The sequence below is a fragment of the Corvus kubaryi genome, unplaced genomic scaffold, assembly GCF_017639235.1.
Source record: "Corvus kubaryi isolate FWS band 111438036 unplaced genomic scaffold, C.kubaryi_AGA036_p1.0 76, whole genome shotgun sequence".
Classification (NCBI taxonomy): domain Eukaryota; kingdom Metazoa; phylum Chordata; class Aves; order Passeriformes; family Corvidae; genus Corvus; species Corvus kubaryi.
Genome location: NW_024582063.1, coordinates 14537688 through 14558253, shown reverse-complemented (window position 1 = coordinate 14558253; position 20566 = coordinate 14537688). Strand labels below are relative to the sequence as shown.

At 46.1% G+C, this 20566-nt stretch overlaps 1 protein-coding gene across 6 annotated transcripts in view; it reads right to left on the bottom strand.

Annotated features, from left to right (window-relative positions):
* Nucleotides 1-1815: 1815 nt before the first annotated feature.
* TTC7A (tetratricopeptide repeat domain 7A) overlaps nt 1816-20566 on the bottom strand; it is a 172137-nt gene continuing 153386 nt past the window's right edge. For all 6 annotated transcript variants that reach the window (XM_042051890.1, XM_042051891.1, XM_042051892.1 and 3 more), the window contains one exon: nt 1816-7539. In XM_042051890.1, coding sequence (XP_041907824.1) covers nt 7318-7539 — 222 coding nt within the window. In that variant the 3' untranslated portion in view covers nt 1816-7317. The remainder of the gene's footprint in view (nt 7540-20566) is intronic.

The window sequence follows — 20566 nt, the reverse complement described above, 5'->3', positions numbered from 1 at the left end:
TTATAAAAAAAGATGTTTGACTTCTTATGCATAATGTAATGAAGCTTTTGCTTGAGGACCGTGCTGAGAGGCACAGGACTGGCATCTGCCCTAAGCACGCTGTGGAGGGGTCTGGGTCCTGTGTTCTCTGGCTGGACTGGGGTCTCTGGTGCAGGGTAGAGACAGAATTGACGTCCAGAGAGGTCTTTGCAGTCAGGAGGCTGGTGAGGGGCTGCTTGACATCTGCTCTTACTCTCACAGACTGAGGTTTTTGCATGTTTCTGTCAGAAAAGCTGCTGAAGCTGGGCTTTGCCTCTGTGAGAGCTCCTCAGTAAGGAAAATGTCCCGTTGTACAGTTTTTATGGCTCTTTTGCTTTTTTAGGCCATGTTACAATGCTTGCCATTTTTGCTGCATAAAATTCAGATGTTCTGCCTACCTGCTTCTCCTCCGTTAGCCAGATGATCACAGCAGCTGCATCAGTTCTAAATGGGATCAGACCTGAAAGTTGCAGCTCTGACAGGGCAATGACCTGGAAGGATTTTTTCCTCCACTCTTTTAACACTTGCTTAAGTTGGAGCACTGAGAAAGTCTTTGAATCCTTCCCTTCAGGTGGTGGATCTGCAGGGATGGTTTGGCTGTGAGATGTCGCACTTTGTTTTGGAGACAATGCAGCAGAGGAAACTGGCTTGACAGCCACAGCTCACTTAAATGCTCCCGTGGCTGCTAATGGCAACAAATATGCCAGTGTTGCCCAGTGTTGCCCCTATCTTCTCTACCACCAGTCTTTAAAGAGCTGGAGGTTATTTTTCCTTTGTTCCAAAGACTGGTTCAGGCACGTCTGACTGGCATGCGACATTTCCTGAGGGATGTGGTTAAAGACAAAGTAAACGCTGGTGCTTTGGTGACTCCACAAAAATCTGATAGCCAGAGACTGTCATGGAAGAGGGCATCTGGAAAGCAGTGATGCTTCTCGTCTCTTCCCTTGGGAAGTTTATGGGACTGCTAAATATCAGGAACTGCTAAATATCTGGACCTCACATGAAGCAGGAATATATTATACGTATCTGAACATTCTGGTGCAGAAAGAAGTGGAGGCATGCATAAATCATTAAAAATTATATAAAATATATAATTATTAAAATTTATTAAATTATTCTTAATGACCTTTCAAGAGTATTATGTCAAAATTATCACTGAAATGCAACTTGGTTCTCTGCAAGGGAAAAAGTGATTCTGTATTAAAGGTGGAGCTCCCAAACCAACTGGAGCTCCTTCCAGCAAAAATGAGGGGCAAAAAGGCTTTTTTTCTTCCCATTTAAACAGAAAGGGAGTATTAAACATCTGTGTGATGCAGAGAGGGTACCAGGCAATGTACCAGCAAACATGAGTTGCCTCCCTCAGAAGGGACTGAACAATGACATTCCCCAGCTTTTGCTGGGGTTCAGCTGCAAGCCTCCAGTTGGGTTCCTGCTTGGAGGGGCCATGGAAGCCTTCTCCTCCCTCCCTCCCTCCCTCTGTCCCCCACACCAGTGTTTTGCTTCCTCTCTGTATCGAGAGGGGGAAAAAGTCAGAGCCAGTATTTTATTCACTTCAATTTTCAATTTTTAAGACTGTACCAACAGCTGAAGGACTTAATTCTGTTACTGCCACAGAGGAACCTCGTTCTGCTTGAGTTATGCTGAATACACTCATAAACCAAAGTAGCCACAGTTATGAAGACATGTTCTTCAAAAAGCTCAATCTGAGTATGAAACTATGGGACGGACTTCTTAAGCAGGCCCTCTTGAAACTTGCCCAAAAGATTATTGTGTAAATGCAAAGAATGCTCTGGAAGCTCTTGAATGGAGACATTTTATTTCCAAATAACCACAGGAGTAACTGTTTGTAGCAAAAAGATGATTAATGGCATTGTGGCCAAAATAAGGTGAGTCCCTAAACTTGACAGCATAGTATTTGCATATTACCTCGCTGTTACAGTTTCTCACACTACCTTTTATTTTTACTGGAAGAAGCACAAGAAAAGCATGATGCTCGCTAAAATCTCCACAAACCCAAACATCTGAAGCTGCATGGCTCCGTTTTCCTGGCTCTGTTCCTCTCTGAAGGCACGCCGCTTGCTTGCTCACTCTCGTTTTTCCCATGAACTACAGGGTATAGGCCAAAATACCCTTTGCAACTGGTAACTCCTAGGCACACTGGGTTCCAGTTAATATAACAACTGGACATTTCATAATGCTTGAAGCATCTGTGGCATGAATACATTAAAAGTCCTGAAATTAGCAGGAAATATAAGGAGCACTTTTTGTTTTCCACAGGGTCAATTTTATTAATTTCGTGGAAATATCTTACAGTGACAAAGTTAAGTTACATGGAAAACTGATTCTGACACCCGTGACAACAGTACGAGAGTGGCATGGAGGACATGCTTGGATGTGCAAAAGCTGAGCACCTCTCTGTGCACTGGCCCAGGGAGGTTCTTTACTTGTATCATCATGGGCTGCTACGCAACAGCGCAGTGTTGCATCCCTGTCAGTGGTTTCAGCCACCAACTGGAACGTGTTTCTGTGGGAAAACGAGCTGCATCTTTTAGTACCCAGTCACTTGGGAACCTGCCTTGGTTTGCTGGAGCTGAAGGCACAAGCCAGTTCATCAGAAGCCAAGTTGGAGGAAACACGTTGGCAACTGCTGGGTCAGTGGTTACCTCCCCTCCTGCCAACATCACTGACTGAGGGACGATTCAGCTTTCCATTTCTGGGAAAAAAACCTTCTATCTGATCATGCACTGATACCCTGCAGCACTGAACAACTCAGCAGTAGGGAAACTGACCCTTGGAGCCAGGCTTAGGGAGCAGTATGAGGGTCACTGAACCAGCACAAGTGATGGGGTTTTGGTGAACAAGACCCACTGGGCTGGTGGCAGCAGCCACCTTGCAGGTGGCAGGCACCAGGGCAGTGCTGATGGGCACCCAGATGGGCACCACAGCTGCCCCTCCGGGCACAAAGCAGCCCCCCTCAGCCAAAAAAGGAGCGAGAGGTGTCTCAGCTCCACATGCCCATTGCATAATGGTCAAATATGCCTGTAATACAATTGAGTCAGAGGGAATTATTGCTGCACCACGGTTGCTTTGGGAAGCCTTTCTCTTGTAGGCTGAACTGCAACTATCAAATCTCTGTTGGGTTGGTTGAAAAAAGATCATGGCAGTGATGTCTTTTCACTAGAAAGGATTGTTTCCCACTCTGCTGTCAGTAAAAAGAAATACAAACTAGCCAAACTCATTCTTCACCAGGAGTCTCTGAAAATGGAACATTTTTGGACAAAATAACTGTAATTCAAACTGCAGCAGCCAGTGCTATGCCTACTTTGGTACCCAGCCAGTGAATTTTAAAGTAAACACCCTCTAGGACTGTTCTCCATTTGGATTTATTAGTCATTACCAAGAAAAGATAATTAGCACTTGTGAAGCACTGTGATAATCAGCAGCATGAACTGTTACCAATAGAAACAGACCGGGGTCCTTGCGTGGCGCGGGAGGCTGCAGCTCCGCCGTTCTGTACGGAACGAGTACACAGGTGGGCAGACCCTCAGCTGGGGAATGCTCGTAACCAACTGCTCCAGTGGAGCTAATGACACTTTACATGGGCTAAGGGAGGGAGGGGAGCTGTTCCCTGGCCTGCTGGGCTTCTCCTTCTGTTATCCTGGAGGTAGAGTCATTTTTGTTACAATATACAATCCTTCTTGTTGGTCAAAGACAACGGCACATACTACTCCTTTACTGCACAACAGGAAAATAGAAGGTAATTATTTTTTCTCTTTGCATGCACTCTGCCAAAAAAATGGAAAAGAACCTTGTGGTGGAACAAGAGGAATGTGATACTTTAGGCAATGATGTGGGCTTTTTATCTTCCTCTTTCAAAACGAATGAATGAGAAAACTCTGTTAGACTCAAGTCAGTACTGAAACTTGCAGAATTGGTTCCCCATTGTTCCCCAAACTTCCATTACTTATGATGTGTTATAATCATATGAGAGATGGGATGTAAATCTTGCGTTCTTAAATCTCAAACCCTGAGCATTAAGCATGTCAGGCTCCCTGCCACGCGTATTACCGAGCTCAGGGAAGTAAGTCTATCAGATTTATCAACATTGCTGTCTGAATAAATACTACAACACATAGGCTTGTCTCAAGCAGTTGTCTTTGTTTCTCTGTATCTGCAAGTGTGAACAAAATCCATGCTGAGTGAGAGAGCTAGCATGTAAGTTTGGGAAGACTTCTGTTTTGGCGAGCACAATTAACAAATTCAGCTGGAGGATTTAGCCCTGAAGTACTTTTAAGTCTGCAACAACCACTCTCTTTTCTGCATTGTACAGAGCATTTCAAGCCAATACAATACCCCTCCAGCCAAGAGGTGCTTTGTATTCTCTGGGAAGCATGCAGGAAATCTTGGGATTGAGTCCAGTATGCATGCAAAGTACTTTGCCTGCAATTGTTGAAGGGGCTGTGGCGTGGCGTGCTGGTAGAGGGTACCATACCCCTCTGATTCCTGTTGATGATGGCCTTTACTCACGCGCATCTTCCCTGCCACACGTGCAGCAAAGGCTCTTAGGACTGAGATTCCAATGCCAGCAAGACTCATTAATGCACACAAGATGGAACCACCCTGGCAACATCTGACTTGATGCACTCAAAGTACTCATGAATGCTTGCCCCTCTCCCAGGAAAATGAGTGCTGTGGCAAGTCTGATTATCACCAGGATGAAGTTTGCCTGATAACAAACACGATGGGCTGGTGGCTGTTTACAAGCTACGTGTGCAGCAGCAAATGGGTCCGTGAGTGTTTGCTTTTCAGCTGCTGCTGGGAAACAGGCACCCTCCTGCCAGGTCACAGACCAGCTACGTTACAGACCTCTGAAGGCAGTTCCCTGCTCGCAGAGGTGGATGTGTAGCTTGTGCTCCAACAGCCGCCCAGTACACAGAAGTTGCTATGGCAGTGCTTTGCAAATATACATTGCACAACGGAGCGGCGACGTGCCACCACACGGGCTCTGGTTTTGTGTCTTACACAGAAGGGTCGCTCCCACCCTGGGAACTGGGCAGCAGAACAAACACCAGAACAGAGTATCTATCTATACATGTATCTCTGCTTAAGTCCATTGTCAGATTGCATCTGACTCTGGAACTGGGTTTAAAACACCTGGGTAACAATTTACATATTATGTCAACAGCAGCATTTCTCCCCCTCCCCTTCCCTCTTTCCACCCTGCAGGGCAGAGCAAGCCGACTTCATAGCATCCTTCACAACAAAGCGTGTCTCAGCTGTGTCTTTTTGTCTTCATGAACCTCCTTTAATTCTGGTACTTTAACACCTACTCCTTCCTCTGCTGCTGGTGCTCTTGCAAACAAGAAATGTGGCTGGGGAACACTGTCTCCTTGGAAACCTGCCTCTGGCCTAAAAAAGTCCATTTGGGTGCCTGTGTGGCACTGGAAAGCCAGGGAACTCATGGGCTGAGCACCCTTCACGGCCGGGCTGCTTTCACCTGGAGTGAAATCAGCCTAGATCGGATCTGGAATCCCTCAGGGAACAGATACATAAGCTGGGCTATTGCATCTGCATATTTAATGGGAAAAAATAAAAATATTGGCCTGGGAGTGCACCAGGCTGCTGCGAGGAACCTGAGAGCAGTGTGCTTCCCTCAGTGCAGGCATCGTGAGGGAAGGCTGGGGGCGGGAGTTCTTCGACGGTATGGGCTGGGAGCAGCACAAGGGCCCAGCTGTCCATTAGCCTGCAGATTTCCAAATAATTGTAAACAACGCTGACTTCAAGTCTGCTGCCAGAGCCTCAGGCTCTGTAAGAAATAACCCCATCTTATTTATTGCCTGAGGATATTATTATTTCCAGAATGAACTAGCTGTGGATCACAATACTGGGCAGAATTATAGTACAAAGTGTGCTTTAGTGCAAACTTACTTATGACATAGTCACAAATCTTCTTTGGATGAAAATGGGTGCAAAGCCCCAACTTTTTTTTTTTTTTTTTTTTTTTCCAGAAAAGTGCAGCAAATTTTTGCCTCATCTTTACCTTGGGACTGGTCTGGACAGGGCTGGCTCTCGTGTGACAGCATGGTCCAGCTCCATCTCGCTGCCAAGGCCGTGGGGAGGTCACGCAGAGCTAAGGAGAGCTCAGCAGGGGCTGTGCCAGCTGCATCCCCTCCCTGGCTGTGCCAGCCGTGGGGAGGCTGTGTGGATTAGAAGCTCCTCAGTATTAGATCCTGCTGAAGGCTCAACTCCGTACCTCTATTGTGAAATTTCTATGGACAATCCAAAGATTCAGTTTTAAGGAAGAAACAATTCATATATAGACATAGTGCCTTCAGCACACTTTCCCTTAAAAGACCGCTGCCTTCTTCTGCATCATGAAAAGATGGATATGAAAATGTTTTGTGCCAGGAATGGTAATGCAGTAGAGCACAGAGTTCAGTCACTACATACTGGTAAACACTATATTCCTCACTAAACTGATGCAACAGGTGATTAATAAGAATGAAGGAATGAAGCTCAGAGTTTAAAATTAGCTACTTCATGTAAGGCCTTTCAATAAATATGCAAGTGGAGATACTTAGGTGTTTTTAATACTAGTTCAAGTGTGAACTGATTTGGTCTTTGGTCTTTCTGCTTTTGTGAATTATACTGCAATAGCAGCTTTATTTTTAAAAAAGTATTTTTAATTTAAATTGGTCTAGGCAAGTGCTACACTAAATATAGTGAGCATATACAGTATATAAAGGCAAGGCAGAAAAAGGATTATCAAAATAGCTGAAATTATTTTGTAAACAGCATATATTGCATGTCTATTTGGTGCAACTGTCATTCTTGTCCTGTCAGATCTGTGGGGAGACAGCCACAGGCTTAAACACAACTTGGTCAGGTTAGTTGGTGAATTTACCCCTATTTAGAGCAGGTCTGGGCTGTAATTCAGGGCTTGGGGGTTTTATCTTTAATGAACACTGAAAGGTGCAAGTGCTTTGAACACCTATACCTAGAATGATCTTTCTACAGTCACCTTGAACCAACACTTTGAAATAAGCCTTGCTATTAACTTGAACAGGAGGTTAGCCAGGCACCTGTGAAGAAAAAGGCATTCTCTGTTTTTGCCTGTTGCAAATTCTTCTACAGTTCATCTTGTCTAAGCCAAGCCTGTAGCCCTGAGCCCCGTCCTGGAATTACTTAGCCCAGTTCCAGGTTACAATGGCACTTCTCTGTTGGGCTTCTTCTTTTGTTTATTTGCTTGGTGTTGGTGTCTGTCCACGCAATGAAAGTGCTTAGCTGCAGGGAAAAGCTTCAGAGCTCCCTGGGTATGACGGTGAACGGAATGACAGGACTGCTGGATTCAAGGTCCAGGGCAGTAAGGAAGCATTCGATGGCTGCTTCGTTTTTCCCCTGAGCTTGCAAGACCTCTCCAAGGCTGTTCCAGGCGATGTGACTGGTGGTCTGGGTGCGGACGGCATCTCTGAGGACTTTCTGGGCCAGTTCCCTCCGCCCAAGTCTGCTCAGCACCAGGCCCTGTCAACAAACAAGTGATGAGCAGTTAACAACAGCGCAGAAGAGAGGAAGAAAAGGAGCACCCCGAGCTCCCACCAAGCTGCCCTGCGAGTACAGGCACAGGAGTCCTATGGAGGGAGCATCTCCACCTATTCCTGAAGAATAAAAGTGATCAGTTGTCAAGTTCTGCGTTTTTTGATAGCAATGCCCAATTTAAAAAATAATTGTGAAAATAATTTTTTTTTAAGCAGATACTGATTCAGCTCTGCAAGGGCTCCTGCTGTGTGTTACTGGGAGAGCATATACTGCTGCTATACAAGAAGGGTTACAGGCCCTTTAAGCATCCCTCTCTCCTTGCCCAGAAAATATACACAGGTTTGACTACAGCCAGTATCTGAATTCATTCAGGCACATCTGCAACACCCAGCTGAGGCTGAGGTAAAGTCTCTTATCTCCTACATCCTGACCACACTGAGAGATCTTCTCAACAAACAGGGGGCAGAGGGATGTGGTCTCTTTCCAGCCTTCTAGAGGCAGGCTGCATGTAACAGCATGGGCTGTAACAGCTCCATCCTCCTGCACTTCAATGTGGATCCTAAAGCAGTGTGGGGGAGGAGAAGGATGGAGGAACCTTGTTTAAAAAGCTGTCCTTAGGGTAAGAAAAGACACAAGTGGGTGTAACCATCTGGAACGAACAGGAGGGGGAGGATGAAAGAAGTGTTAGGAAGAACACGTTTTCCTATAGGGCTCTCATGGATATGTCTGAACCCACAAAGCACCTAATGAGCCAGGCTCCCTGTTAATTACACAGCACACCGAGCCAGATGGTCATATGGGCTTTGCAGGCCACAACGCATCCGTGGCACTTCTCTGCTTCCTCCTGAAGGTGCACACACCAGAATGAACCTTCCATCAGCATGTTCATCCAGGTGTGGCCTCTGGAAGAAGCAGCCACCGCTGCCATGTCCCCAGCCAAGCTCTGCACGGCCTCTGCCTGCACTCACCCATGGAAATGCTGGCAAGTGAGATGACTTCATGCTTTTCCTGGGACAGTGTAGTAGGTGGATGCATATATATAAGGAAAAGCATTACCTTAATCTTTAATGTGTCTAATTGCCTTTTAGTGCATATGAAAAGATGTAAGAAACCTGAAATCTCTCACAACCAGAACCCAAGTAAATTTCTGATGAAAGAATGGTGATGCTTTTGGAAACAGTGAAGATTTTTCCTCTGTTTTGTTTGCCTTTACAAAAGTACCATTAAACACAGGGTGCATCAGCATCCTCAAGGCCAGTGAAAGTACTAATACCTACAGAAACACATTAATTTGCCAGAGAGAAAAATTAAGAAACACCCATTTAATGAAATATTGGCGGTTCTACAAAAATCTTCACTGCCTCTTCCTTACCCATAACCTTGACCTGAATAATCAACTCAGTATCAAATCTGATAATTTAGAGATGCAGTGGGGATGTTTTTTCTTTAAGTTTCTCTCTATGTAAGAAAACAACAAGGCAACAGGGTCTAACGTTACAATCCCCCTGGGAGCAGGCATAGGTGGCACAGAGGTACCCTGGTGGGAGAGGCTGGTTCCCCTGGAGGTAGCTGCCTGGAGATGGCTGCAGGCACGTAATGACAGACTGGAAGGAATTTGTGCAATTATAATTTGAGTCACCCGCTTGACAGGGATAATGAGGCATAGAAAGGGCAAGTAGTGTGGCCATAGCAAATCTGCTGCTGAGCCAAGAATAGACAGGAGCTATCTCAGCTCAAGTTTGTCCTCAACCACAAACCCACTCTTCCTAAAACCTCCTCCTGTTGCACTGACCGAGCAGAGCCACTGTGCTCTCTGGTGGCTGGGGACCCAGCGCTGTCCTCACCCTGACACATCGAGCCTGTCAGTGCTCTCAGAGGGCTGCTGGCCCTGGAGGCACAGGGGCCAGCGAGCCCATGCAGCTGCTGCCTGTCATCCCTCTCCAACAAGGAGGGGAATTCCCTGCCCGGCTGACATCTCGCGCCTCTCAACAATGCTGCAGTGAAATCCACCTCATCGTAAACTGCTCGTGCAGCACAGCTCCCTTGCATGCCCCAGCACCCTTGCCGGTCAACAACCAGAGCCTGGTGTGGCTTCCCTGCCGGGGCTCACCAGTGTTTGCTGTGCCTGTGCTCGAGGCCCCAGGAGGAGCACACCCAGCTGCTGAGCCCACCGGGGGCAGATGCCCACCAGAAGTGCAGCTCATATGAAAATTTGCTCTTTGGTATTCAGTGCTTTCCAGTTTGCCAGTTTAGCTAAAAAAAAACCATCTGTGAACCCTCAGAGAGAGCTATTCCAGGCTCCCCGAAGCCAGGAGAAGGCCTCCTGTTGATGCTGCAATATACTGCATGAGTGAAAAACTGCTATTTTTTTGGAGGAAGTATTTGCTAAAAGAGTTCAAGATTTTCACCTCCTCCTTGCTTACATGCACAGCTGTTGGTGTCAAATGCTGCCCAGGTCCGTGGCCCTTCCCAGGCGTGCCACCATCCTGCTTCCCCCTTCTAGTGAGGAACAGCCCCATGCCCTCTTCCTGCACACATGCCTGGACTTCCATGCAGTGTGAGCACAAGGCACTGGGCTGCAGGCCTCAGCCCACACGGAGACTGGGGATTGGCCAACCCAGGTCTGCCAATGCTCCCCAGCCCCAGCACAGAGACCTAGTCCTCTGCCCAGAGTGAGCTGTGACAGATGGTGTCAGCCTTTTAGCGAGGCTTAACTGAAGCGGCACAAACATGCTGCTGATGTTTAAAGGACAGGTTGAACATCATTAATTCTGTGTGCAGGGGAGTTTCTTGCTTTGCGTTTCCTCTCTCCCCTCCTCCCCACACCACTCCTTGCAAACCACAAGCATTTTGAGAGCTGGAGGCTGCACAAACCCCAAGCCTCAAGAAGACGCAGCACTGAGCACTTGAGTTTTTGTTTCCCTGAGGTATTTGCACTTGAGAGCTTCTCCTTGCTACTGAATTTCTCATTTCCCCATGGAGTCTGGCTTGCTATAAACAATGCCTGCATGTTGTTGCTATGTAGGTCCAGTTGGAATCTGTCTACAGTGCAAAAGAAAAAAATTATATATAAATTCAGAAAGCCACCCACTGACAGGCAATTTGTATTTTTATCTGGAAGATTTTTTTTAAAAAAGATTTTTCTAATGGAAGTTCAGCTCCTGAGTTTCTATGGAAACTCATCTGCTTGGTGTGCATGCATAATTTCATAAAGTCAGATCTCAGGAAGATGAGCAATTAGTATAAATACAAGCAGGAATGTGATTAAGGGTTTCATCCTCTTACTCCTGAAAATGGAGGTTGGGATGGGGTTTTGTTGTCTGTCCTCGGATTCTATTTGTGTTTTTGCCAAACCAATGCAGAAACTGGTGTACAAGGTAGCCTGACTCCTCTGCCACCTCCTGGCTAGCACTGGCACTTCTGGTTTTGCCCAGTGACTTTCCTCCCAAAGATGACAAACACCTCTAAGTACGGCCTTCCCCGTCAGTGGCGTTGGTACTGAGTCAGACCCTAAGGAGCAATGAGGACAAGCTTATTTTTAAACTCAAGCAAATTATAAATAGTGAAAAAATCCCAAACCAACTCAAAAGGTGACTGGGAATAGTTTTTCCTTCAAACTCCTGTGGGCAGCACATCCCTAGGGCTCCCACCCCAGGCCCATGTCAGCCACACACAGGCGTTTCATGGCCTGCTTGCACCAGTGCAGCTGCACAGCGCTGGGATGTGAACTCACTCACTCACTCACTCACTCACTCACTCACTCACTCGAGGAGGCCTGAGGGTACCCTCTGCAAATTAATTTGATTTCTTCCTTAGGTCTGAAGATGTACCTCGGGTCTTGCAAACAGAGGCAGAGTGGTGAGGGCGGAGTACAAGCCAGACTGTAAAAGACGGCGCTGGAAGCTGTGGCAGAAGCTCATCTGAGGTGAAGGGCTGCGGCACAGCGAGAGCGGGACAGTCTAGCGGGGTATGAAGGCTGAGAGGGGACAGCGAATCTGCTCTGCTGATTTAGTGTGCCTTATGCTGACAGCTGGACTCCTGAATTGATGGGTTTTAATTTCATGGAACAGAGGGTGCCTATGGGAAGCTTTTCCAAAGGTGTTTTTGACCTCGTCTGCATGCAAAACAAACAGAACCTAAACCACTTCTATGGTGACACCGGACTGGACTCCCTTGCCTTCAGTGACATGATACTTAGTAACTGATACTTGAGTGAGGCTATTTTTGTTTTAGAATAGGAGAGCCATATCTCAATTTAAGTTAGATGAGAAAAAAGTGACTTATTTTCAATTTTCACTAATAAAGAGAGTGAGCATAAACCACACTTGAAGTCCCACTTTTAGAAGGTAGTGAAATTTCTATCTGTGCCTTTATTTCCTTAGAGTTTGGCAAAACCTCTTCAAATGTTAGCTCATAAAATTCCCAGAAAATATTGCAGGAAGACATTATGGAAGACTACAAAGTAAGCCTCATGTACAAGCTGGAGTTTATTTTTAGTAACGAAAATCAAAACTTCCTTTGCAAATGTTTAGTTCAAACACCTGATGAGCTGCAGGGAATTGTCTCCTTCCAAATAGGTGGCACAGATTAGCTTGTCCTTTCCTTTAGGGCTTGCATTGGAAAGAGATGTCCAGAAAAACATTTCATTTCATTCCTGGAAGGTTGCTTTTTGTTGTATTTGCAAGGTCATCTCATTTTTGGAGAATCTGTATAGGTGGATTAGACTCTATCCTTTACAAACAGATTTTAATAATCATATTAAATGCAAATTCTCACTGTCTTTGCATGAGACTCTAACTCCAAAGTGAGGTTGTCTCTGGTGCTTGTCTCTGCTCAGCACAGCATTTCTGCCTATTATTGTCTGAATACTCTAAGAAGTTTCCAGAATAAATCAGGCTCCGCTGCTGGGCTTCCTTAAGTGCATTATTTAATTAATTTCAAGGTAAATGCAGTATCCTTACTGTCTGCTCCAATTTGTAATATGGACATGTCACTCGTGGTTAGTAGGAGGCTAATCAGCAGCTGGCAAAAGCAGGGCAGGCTGCAGAAAAGTGCTCGTTCAAAAGTGTGCTTATTCAGCAGAACCCTACAAAAAGCCTTTCAAGATGCATTTGGCATTTGGTGATAACAGTCTCATGTAGCAGAAAAATCCGCACTGCTACAGGGCAACATACGCTTCTGTAATTATTTAGCAATCAGAATAAGTTGTAAGCAAAATCTGTTGCATAAAGCATGAAATATCAGAGTCCTTCTGGAAAATGGCAAAGATTAACACTGGAAATCCTAGGTCTCCTAGAATATAGACAGACATGTAAGTAGCCAATTGCTCTGTGATTCTTTCCCCCTACATTCACGACCTTTGCCTCTCTGAAGAGCCAGGATTTTTTTTAGCTGTGAGCAGTGAAGTGAGATTTTGTTGTGCTGTCACTTAGCCACGCAGCGCCTGGCAGCGTGGGGGTAGCTAATCACCCATTTTGCTGATTCAGTCCAGGTTGTGGTGAACCTCAGCTATACATCTGAGCTCTGTTCCCTGAAAAGACACTGTAGGAGTACATGGAGCAGTCAGGGTCCTCTCACTGAACTGAGTTAGAGACCTCATCTTAATTTGCTGCCCTAACAAAGGATGACTGGGATTCACTTCTGGCAGAAAGCTTGTCTTTCAGTGTTTCTGCTGCCTCCTTTGTTGAGAGCTGTTGAGAGCAGCTTTTCCTCCTCTTCCTTCCCCCCCTCCTCTGCCCAAGCTGCTGCATCCCCTGTCAGTCAGTGACGCCGAAGTGCTGCATTTGATAAAGCAGAGGAGGGGCAGGAGAAGGGAGGAGAGGGAAGGCAGGCAGGGCCACTGCAAAACACCGAATGTGGAAAGGAGAAACGAAGGAACGCCACTGGTGGGGGGGAACTGGCAAGTGCTGGGAAAAGCAAAAAACCTGAGATTGCATCATGATTTGTAGCACTTGTGCACTGCCTGTGAGTTTAACTCAGTAGGCTCAGCCTGGAGACTTCAGCTCCAGTACTGCAGGCACCAAAAGGCAGCCCAGCCTTTGCTGTTTAAACTTCACTGCAGCCTCTTTGTGTGCTACAGAGGAGTGTGAGGGAATGGAAGAAATGAGACTGCAAGGAGGCATCAGGAGAGAGACCAGCTGAGTGTGAAGACAGTGACGACTTAAGCCCACCAGAGACCTGGGCACATGGATACGCCTTATCAGTCACACCAAGGTAGTGCTTGCAGGGAGAGAAGAAAAAGCAAAAGAAAGAAAAGACCTAAAGTGGTGAAGTCCTGAAGAGAGGAACACCCCCTCCCTTAGCCTGCCAATGTGTTTTCCAAGGCAGTGAGTAACTGCAAAGGCAGCATCTCGCCCGGGCCCCCTGTGAGGCCGAGGCAGCCCCTGCCCCGCAGAAGGGAAGCCTTGTGTCGTGCTGCACACACTGCCCTCTGCCCAGGCTTGCTGTCTCTCTTTGAGTTCATCAAACGTTAGCAGGGATGTTTCTACCGTGTTTGAAGCTTAAATGTGATAAAACATTTATTGACATAAAAAGCAAACCCTAAGGCAGCATCTCAAACCAGGACGCTCTGATCTCTTCACAGGGAGGCTCATACAAGCCTAGGGAGAATGAAGAGTTTTTCTGCCTTGTTGGATTGTCATCACTTAAGCTTCATGCAAAGCAGAATCGTTTGCTGCATGCTGAATATTCTCTAGACAGTTCTTCCTTTGCTGAGACCTACATGGAGATGAAGCAGTAAGCAACGAAACCTAACAGGATGCCCTCAACCACACATCTGAGAGCAACTACATCCAGTATTTGTTTCACAGTCTCTTTTCCTAGGGAAGGAAAGATTTCTCCCAGCCCTGATCTTAGCAGTTGTCATAGTAATGTTGCAATAGAGCACACAGGAGATTCAACTACGACTCAGGCTCATGGTGTCATCTGTAAAAATATGCACCAAAAGGAGGTCCCAAACTAATCATAAATAACAATTTAGAACACATAATTTATAACCTAAGGTCCCAATTCTGCTATGCATTGTAATGGCTTCCCTGGCAGAAAGCTTTGCTGAAGTTAGTGAGATTCAGCCTAGATACATCCAAGTATTTCAAAATCTGTGCAGAACTGAAACTGATAACAATCAGCAAAGAGAGAAAAGGCATGTAACACACATGCAGGATGTTGAAGAGTGGCAGGCAACCTGCTGGCTAAAGCACTCGACGAGAAAGCAGTTGCTGTGCTCCACTGGCTGCTAATATATTTCACATTGAATAATTTGTCATTACTCAGGAACAATTCCAACAGCAGGGACAGGGTCAAGGGACAAGCTTTGGGAAGCAGAAGTCCTGGGTTTAAGTGTTCTCAGGCTAAGGAGGGTTGAGAACTTGCCTTTCTTGCACCCAGGGAGTACATGCTAATTTCTAGCAAATGTTTTAAGAAGGTGGGGCAGCTGTTAAGCCTCCCCATTGCTCCAGGGGGGTAAAAACTCTGCCCTTATTTTGATAGTAAGCAGGTGCCTATGTTTTGTTGCACCTTACACGATGTTGCTGCAGATAGTTAGGGAATGTCTAGGCTTAAGCACTGGACACCCAATTAATCTGAGTGTCCACAGTGTGCTGAAGAATAGGGAATTTCTGTTTTCTTAGGTATCTCTCCAGTGCCAATGCTGGATCTTTCCCCAGTTTTTAATGCACTGCTTTGCAACAAAGGAGGGGCTGATGCACCCATTTCCTATGCATGTTACCTTCCCCTCTGCAAACAGAGTAAATCTTGTCTGACTATGAGTCATGAACAGGTTCTCATAGATAACAGTTTCAGCTCTGCCGAGCCTCAGTCCCACAGAACTTATCACCAGAGCAAGTGCTGCATATGGTATGGCGCTGAGGAGGGGCACAGGGCAGCGAAGACACGCTGACAGAAGCACACAGCATGCCAACGTAGATTACAGCAGATGTCTTCTGAAAGGAGAGCCGAGGTATTTAAAATATCTTAATTTGCTTAGTTTTCCACTACTGGCAGTCTCTGGGATAGCATGTGATTAATGACATCCTCCACACAACTACAGCCAGAGCCTCCGCCTGCAGTATCGCAGCTGAGCACTGAGCTTAGCTGAGCTGCTGGGAAACACAGCGAGCTGGGCAGGAACACACTGCTGTGGTCCAGCCAGTGCCTCCAGATTCTGCTACAGTGCCTCTGATCCCACAAGGAGTACGTTTCCTGATCGTCTCAACACAGGATCTCTCCTAAATCATGAACCTCCATGTACAAAGAGATTTTGCTGAATTACAGGTTGCATTTTGTGTTACATGCTCAAAAGAGAATGAACAAAGAAACCCCTTGAGAAGGTAAAGACTTGATAAATACTGCACATAACATCAGCATAAATGGAAGCTCCAGCAACACTGGAGAGCTGTGATGTTTTCATGTTTCCCATTTGTTTGGCAAGAAGGGACTTCTGCTTCCTTCTCTTGACTGTGACCAGCTTGGTGTGTATCAGGAGAGCTTGCTGAAAACCTGGAAGTCTTGCTAGTTCCCACGCCCCTGTTTGTGCAGCTGTGTTGTATGTACCAGGAGGCAGCATATTCTGCTATTGTGCTACACACCATGTTATTTACTGTATTACTACAGTCTATAACTCTGTCCTGTCCTGCGATAACAAGCAGCCTAAATAGCACAGAATTTAAACTAATTATAACCAGTTTGCTTGTTTATGAAAAACAGTGTTGGAAGATTGAAGTATAAAGGGGATAGCCAGTCCATCCCTTCTCCCTTCTGACAGTTCCCTGAGCACTTTCTGAAACACCATTTATGAGTTCAGCTGCAGACCAATTTGACTACTACAATCTCTAGGCTTTAATTTGATCTTGGAGCAAAGCATGACCGGAGGACAATACTACTTAGTAAAATTGCAGTGGTATCTCAAGGTCTGTGTACAGGAAACCGTAACTAAAGCTAGTAATCACCTGGAAGATCAGGTTGGAGCTCAGTTGAGAAGCATCTGCTGCAGGTTAAGATCAGGCCAAGGACAACTGGATGCAAGTTTTATTCTCCAGAGATGACTGAACCACCCCAGAAACTCAAGGGGTTTAAGAAATGTATTGGGCTCTTCTCTACTAAGGTGTTACTCACACTTTGGAGAAGAGATCAGAGAAGAGCTGGGGAGTTTTGTCTTGCAGGATTTTACTGTGGTTTCTAAAGTTATATAAACAGAGCCTGAATAACGTGATAATGAGCACCTCGGGGACATGGAGAACAACTTTCCATAACAGAGGAAAGCAAGTGATTGGCACAGAAAAACAGGAGCTACAGATTCCCTGGAAACGGGGATAATCCACCTCTGAGAAGCAGAGCACCAGCCCTCCCGCTAATGGACTGAAATCTCTGCGCTGTGCACTGGATCAGATTTGCTCCTTCCAGCGACCCCAAATGCCCCAGCAGGCATATATCAGCCTTTCGCTGATACGGGGACTGCGCAGTTCCCCCAGGAGAGGAAATGGCCCCTCACAGTGTCTAAGTGATGGCTTCGGTGACAGGGAATCGCTGATCACTTTGTTTGTGATGGCTTCACTGTCTCCTCTGCATGGAGGAAGGAAGCCTGGTAACTGCAGAGGAAGAGAATGGGCAACAAACCAGCAAAACAACTCTGTCAGCTCCTAACTGGTGCTCAGGAGCCCTGATCCTGCTGCACTGCCAGGGATTTGCTCCGATGGCTGGGCTACAGAAGCTGCCAGCTAACTAATGGATTTGCTGGGAGGATGGCCGTGGGGGAGGGCGGCTTCTGCAGCAAACAGAAATGAGGGGAACAAAGTGTTTGCAATTCCTTGGACACTGAGTGAGCTGACACACAAACTTATTAACGTGAGTATCCAGAATGCTCATTTCTCCTCTGGGAGCCAGTGACTAGAGGCAAAGCCAAGTTTTCTCCCTCAAGCTCAGCTGCTTCAACACAAAAATTTGAATTAAGAGGCTGCTCTAAGGATTGCTTTTCCCCAAGGAGAGCTTAGAGCAGTTATTTTGGGATATCTGAAGCACAGGAACATTCCTGGGATTCTGCAATAAACTTCAGAGTTGGGAAAACAGAATCTGCTAACCAGCCATGGTTTGGAAGGAGACTACCAATCATCTCCAAAAGCCAAATGTTGCTCTACTGTTGCCCTACTTGGTGGAGATGCAAAAGGTCTGTGCTGGACAGGCATCACATCCATTGGGAGAGCTTCTCTTAGGGTCAGATTAGAATTAGTTTTGGTGGTTCTCTCCAGCCCAGCCCATAATCCACCTGTGTGAGACTGCAGGGTACTGCTGTGGTACTGACAGGCAGAAGGCAGCTGTCCTGATTTCCCTCAGCATGTCTGGGGATGCTCCCTGCAACCACCACCTTACGCGCCGCGAGCTGCCAACACTTGCTGGGGAATTCCAGTGGAGAGCACCGTCCCACAGGAGACTGTGCTGATGGTCCACCAGCAAGTGCTGCGCTGCTGACATGCCATTTTTGGAAGGAGGTGTAACTAGCTATGTCACCCTGCAGAGCAGGCTGAAAATAGGATTGCACTCACTGTGCCATGTGGCTCAATGGTATGTCAGGACATGTATTTTTAGGAAATTCCTCCTTTGGGCAGAAAGGGTGAAGAGCATGGCCTAGTTTGCAGGCTGCTGGCTTTGCCCAGATCTTTCATTCTAGAGTGTGGGAGCATGTCACTCACCAGTCGGTCTGTGGAGGCTCCCAGAGCCTGGGTACAGTGCTAGTCCTAGTCACCTCCTGATCAGGGTGGCTGTGAAAGGGTAAAAGATGACTGGTCTGGAGCTGTGCTTTTTTTTGTTTCAATGCATGCATGCTTGCTCTCTCTTTGCTGGTGCCTTCAGGGAGGGAACTGACCTCCAACAGAGCAGAGATAAAGAAAAAAGGAAGGAAGATCAATGTCTTGGGAAGACTACGGTCCCTGAAGAGCAACAATAGAAATGTACCTTTCAGAATGAATGTGTGAGGGGAATAAGGAGCTCAGAGAAGATACCTCATGCAGAGAAGAAACAGAGAGAGAGAGGGAGAGAAAAGTGGACGGTAAGTAGGGAATTTGCCTCTGGTGAGGTGCTTTCTGGGTGCAGCATAATGAAAAAATGCAGTACACCTCCAGGCCCAGCCAGTTACTGATGCACAGACAGCGCTGTGAAAAGGACAAGGCAAGGCAGTGCTGGACTCAGAATCAGTGTCTGACAGACACTTGCTGGCTTCCTCTTTTCCCCAGAACATCATTCCTATCAGGCAGCATGTGTTCAGCTCCAGCATCTGGGTTGTGATTTTTTGGCAGCTGCACAAAATCTCTGCTATTAAATCCCACCTGCCAGTCTCATGTCTGCTCCCAGAGACCTTTGCCTGTTAGCAAATGTTTCAAAATCACACTGCCAGGCACAGCACATCATTCTACAACCATACCTCAGGCAAAAACCCTCATGCAAGGTCTCCTTTTAACTTCAGTGGGCTGCAGAAGGGAAAGGCTAGAGGACAGGCCTCTAGAAGACAGCCAGAAATATTCATTTAGGTCATGGCTTGCACTGAATTCCTTTCAGCACTAATGTGAAACAGCTATTTTCCCCCTGAATCATCTGAATAATACTTTTTTGTCTGAGACATATTAAGAAGCTTTCTTTTGAGACACGTTCCATGCTAGAGCTGCGCAGGGAGAATTTGTGAACTTTGTTCACCGGAATCTGTTCATGTGAAGTTGTTCTTCCCCTCTTTAAAATTCTTCCTTTCCATTCTCTTGCTTCTTAGCAGCCCAGATGAGCAATGCTATCAGTACGATGTGTGCATACTGTATGTCCACTCTTGAAACAGTTCCTTAGTAAACAAAATGCAGAAATACAGCTTGCTCATCTATCTTGGATAAGAGCTCTACCCACAGAAATAACTGCAATTTTTAATTCTGCATGGCGAGAAAGGGTCTAAACTTCCACATAAATCATCTGCTGTAATATTTCACAATCTGATTTTCCCTGGCATAAGCCTAGGCAATGAGGCTGTGCTTCTGGTGCAAAGGACAACATCTCCTGGAGATGAAACAAGCTACTTGATTATGGTATCTCTAAAATTGCAAACAAAAGAGACAATCAGTGCTTTTTGATGTGGACATCTGTCAGCAGAGAAACAACTGCTAATTGTCATGTAATAAGCATACCAGACACTTCCATAGCAGCCATCTTTCTGGAAGTCAAGCATGAAAAAAATGTTACTCATCCAAGCACCAAGCATATTTTGTCTGAATCTGGCTGCATTTCTGCAACTGTTTAAAACTCCAAAGTGATACAATGCTCTTTTACAGACAGATACTTGAGATCAAAATACTTAGCCAAAATATGTAATGGTTTTTGTTGGCATGTGGTTAAGGTATCTAGCTTTATATTCTAATATTTACATTTTAGTTTTAGAAGCAATGTAGGTGTAGTGAGAAAAGGTGCCGGTATCTCACATAAATACAAGCACGTGGGATTTGTAGAGAATTGGTTCAGCAGCAGAACCATTCAGTTGCACTTCATTCAGAGAAGTCCTTGCTCCCACAGAAGCACTGTAGGAGCTGTCAGTTTGGCAGCTACATGGCTCTACATGAGCTCTGAGCAATGCTGAAGCAGCGCAATGCTGTCTAAAAGCCATGTGCGGGGAGAATAGCTAATTCTCTTTGTGTGAAAGGATGGACTCTACACAGACTGCCAACTATAGAATCCATACATGTAATTTCCTAGAGCATCTGCACACCTCCCTTGCAGGCATGGGCTCATCAGCCCGTCACTTAATTGAAGAGAATGGAAAAAACAGCTGCAACCTCTCCAGGAACAACAGGTAAGGCGATGTCTTCTAATGACTGAACCAGGTTTGAACCAACCAAGAACTTCTTTGGAGCATCTCTTGTTTAGATGGCACCCAAGCTGCCTGCACTACAGACCAGTTATTTTGATGGTTACAAAGTTTGGCAGTAGTCTAATGATGGATACTGTATTTGGAATGAATTTTCTTGAGGGCTGCCAGAGAACTGCTTGATCA